Raw genomic sequence first — 1386 nt, forward strand, 5'->3', positions numbered from 1 at the left:
ACGCAAAGCAGCGCCCCGGAGATTCCCCAGTGGAATTTGACGCGGAAGGTGTGGGCTTTTTCCATGCTGGATCGACTTGGCGACGCACATGAGTTCAAAGAAGCCCGTGTGCCTCTTCTTGGCGGTGGGCGGGCCATTCGCCACCATAGCCGGCGGGGCGAGCGGGGTTCGCAGCGCGCGGCAAACACTGCCTCAGTCTGACCCCAGCCCGTCCTCTCTTCCAGTTCCCGCTGGGAGCATCTCGCTCTCCAGCGAGCCGCCGCGATTTTGCAGAAGCGCGCGCCTCCCGCAGTAGAAGGTAGTGCAGGACCAGCAGGGTCTCGCACCACTATCTGGCGTTATCCACGGCGGGAGGTTCCGGCGTCCAAAACGGTGGGGACGCTGGGCCGCCGTATGGGGTGGCGTGTGTTTCACCGCGTGTCGGGCCGCTGCCGTGAACAGGCGGGCTCAACTGCGGATGTTGGCGAAGGAACGCCCAGTCTGCTGGGTGCTAGAAAGTTGGCTACCAATTGTTCAACCGCCGCTCCTGCTTTTGCTGTGGGAAAACCGGATCTTCGTGTGACGATCTGAGCGCGCTTAGCATCTTTGATGCGTTGGCGGGCTGCGCGAAGTGCCGTTCTGCGAGTTGCAATGTTGCCTCTGGCAAGGTGCCGGCTCACGGCCCAGTCTGCCTCCGTCTGGTTGCGCATCTGCTCGCGCCAAACCGGGGCGCAGAAAGAATTTGGGCTAAAACGTTCGCACCTGCTTGGAGCAAAACGGGTCCCAAAAAGCGCGCGAAACCCTATTAGTTCCTCCTGCAAAAGCCTCATCCGCCTGGGCCCGTCACCATTTCATTGCTCAACCCGCTGTGCGGGGCCTGGGCGCAATTCGACACTCCGCGAAGCTGCAGAAGCCGTCCCCAGCGCATCCTCAGCAGAAGAAATGTCGCCACGCGTCGGCAGGCGCAGCCATGAGAAAGAATCCGCTCCCCCCGCCACTCCCCCATGAAAACACCCCAATAAACGCCCGCCCGGTGCCACCACTAACGAGCAAGAAGTCAAAGAGACCACTTGGTGGCACTTAATTTCATACTTTGAGGGGTAGTGCCCCTTGCGTCGTATTGCCGCTGGCGGGGTTCGAAGGGGCTGGGCGGGGGGGACGGTAAGCGAGGTGCTTATGAATTTGTTTTTTATTATTTTTGATTTCTACTGGGGCTTCCCACACTGCGGGCTCTCCGTGCGGTTGCGTGTGTGTGTTTCTTTGGGCTGCGCACAATAATCGCTGCTATCGCCGGCTTTTTTGCGACTGGCGTTTCTTGTGGGCAGCGGCGAGTGTGTGATCGTATGGCCCACGCGTTTATCGGCGCGGCCTTCGCCATGGATTATCACTGTTCTTTGCGCGGCGCGC

The 1386-nt window shown here is 60.3% G+C and overlaps 1 protein-coding gene across 1 annotated transcript; it reads right to left on the minus strand.

Annotated features, from left to right (window-relative positions):
• Nucleotides 1-410: 410 nt before the first annotated feature.
• On the minus strand, nucleotides 411-809 carry TraAM80_10007 (uncharacterized protein; the record flags this gene model as incomplete). Its single annotated transcript, XM_029386659.1, has 1 exon — nucleotides 411-809. The coding sequence occupies one exon, from the start codon at nucleotides 807-809 to the stop codon at nucleotides 411-413; it is 399 nt and encodes a 132-aa protein (XP_029233515.1).
• Between the last annotated feature and the right edge of the window lie 577 nt (nucleotides 810-1386).

This window comes from Trypanosoma rangeli, assembly GCF_003719475.1.
Source record: "Trypanosoma rangeli strain AM80 chromosome Unknown Tra_15.4_contig_00756, whole genome shotgun sequence".
NCBI lineage: Eukaryota > Euglenozoa > Kinetoplastea > Trypanosomatida > Trypanosomatidae > Trypanosoma > Trypanosoma rangeli.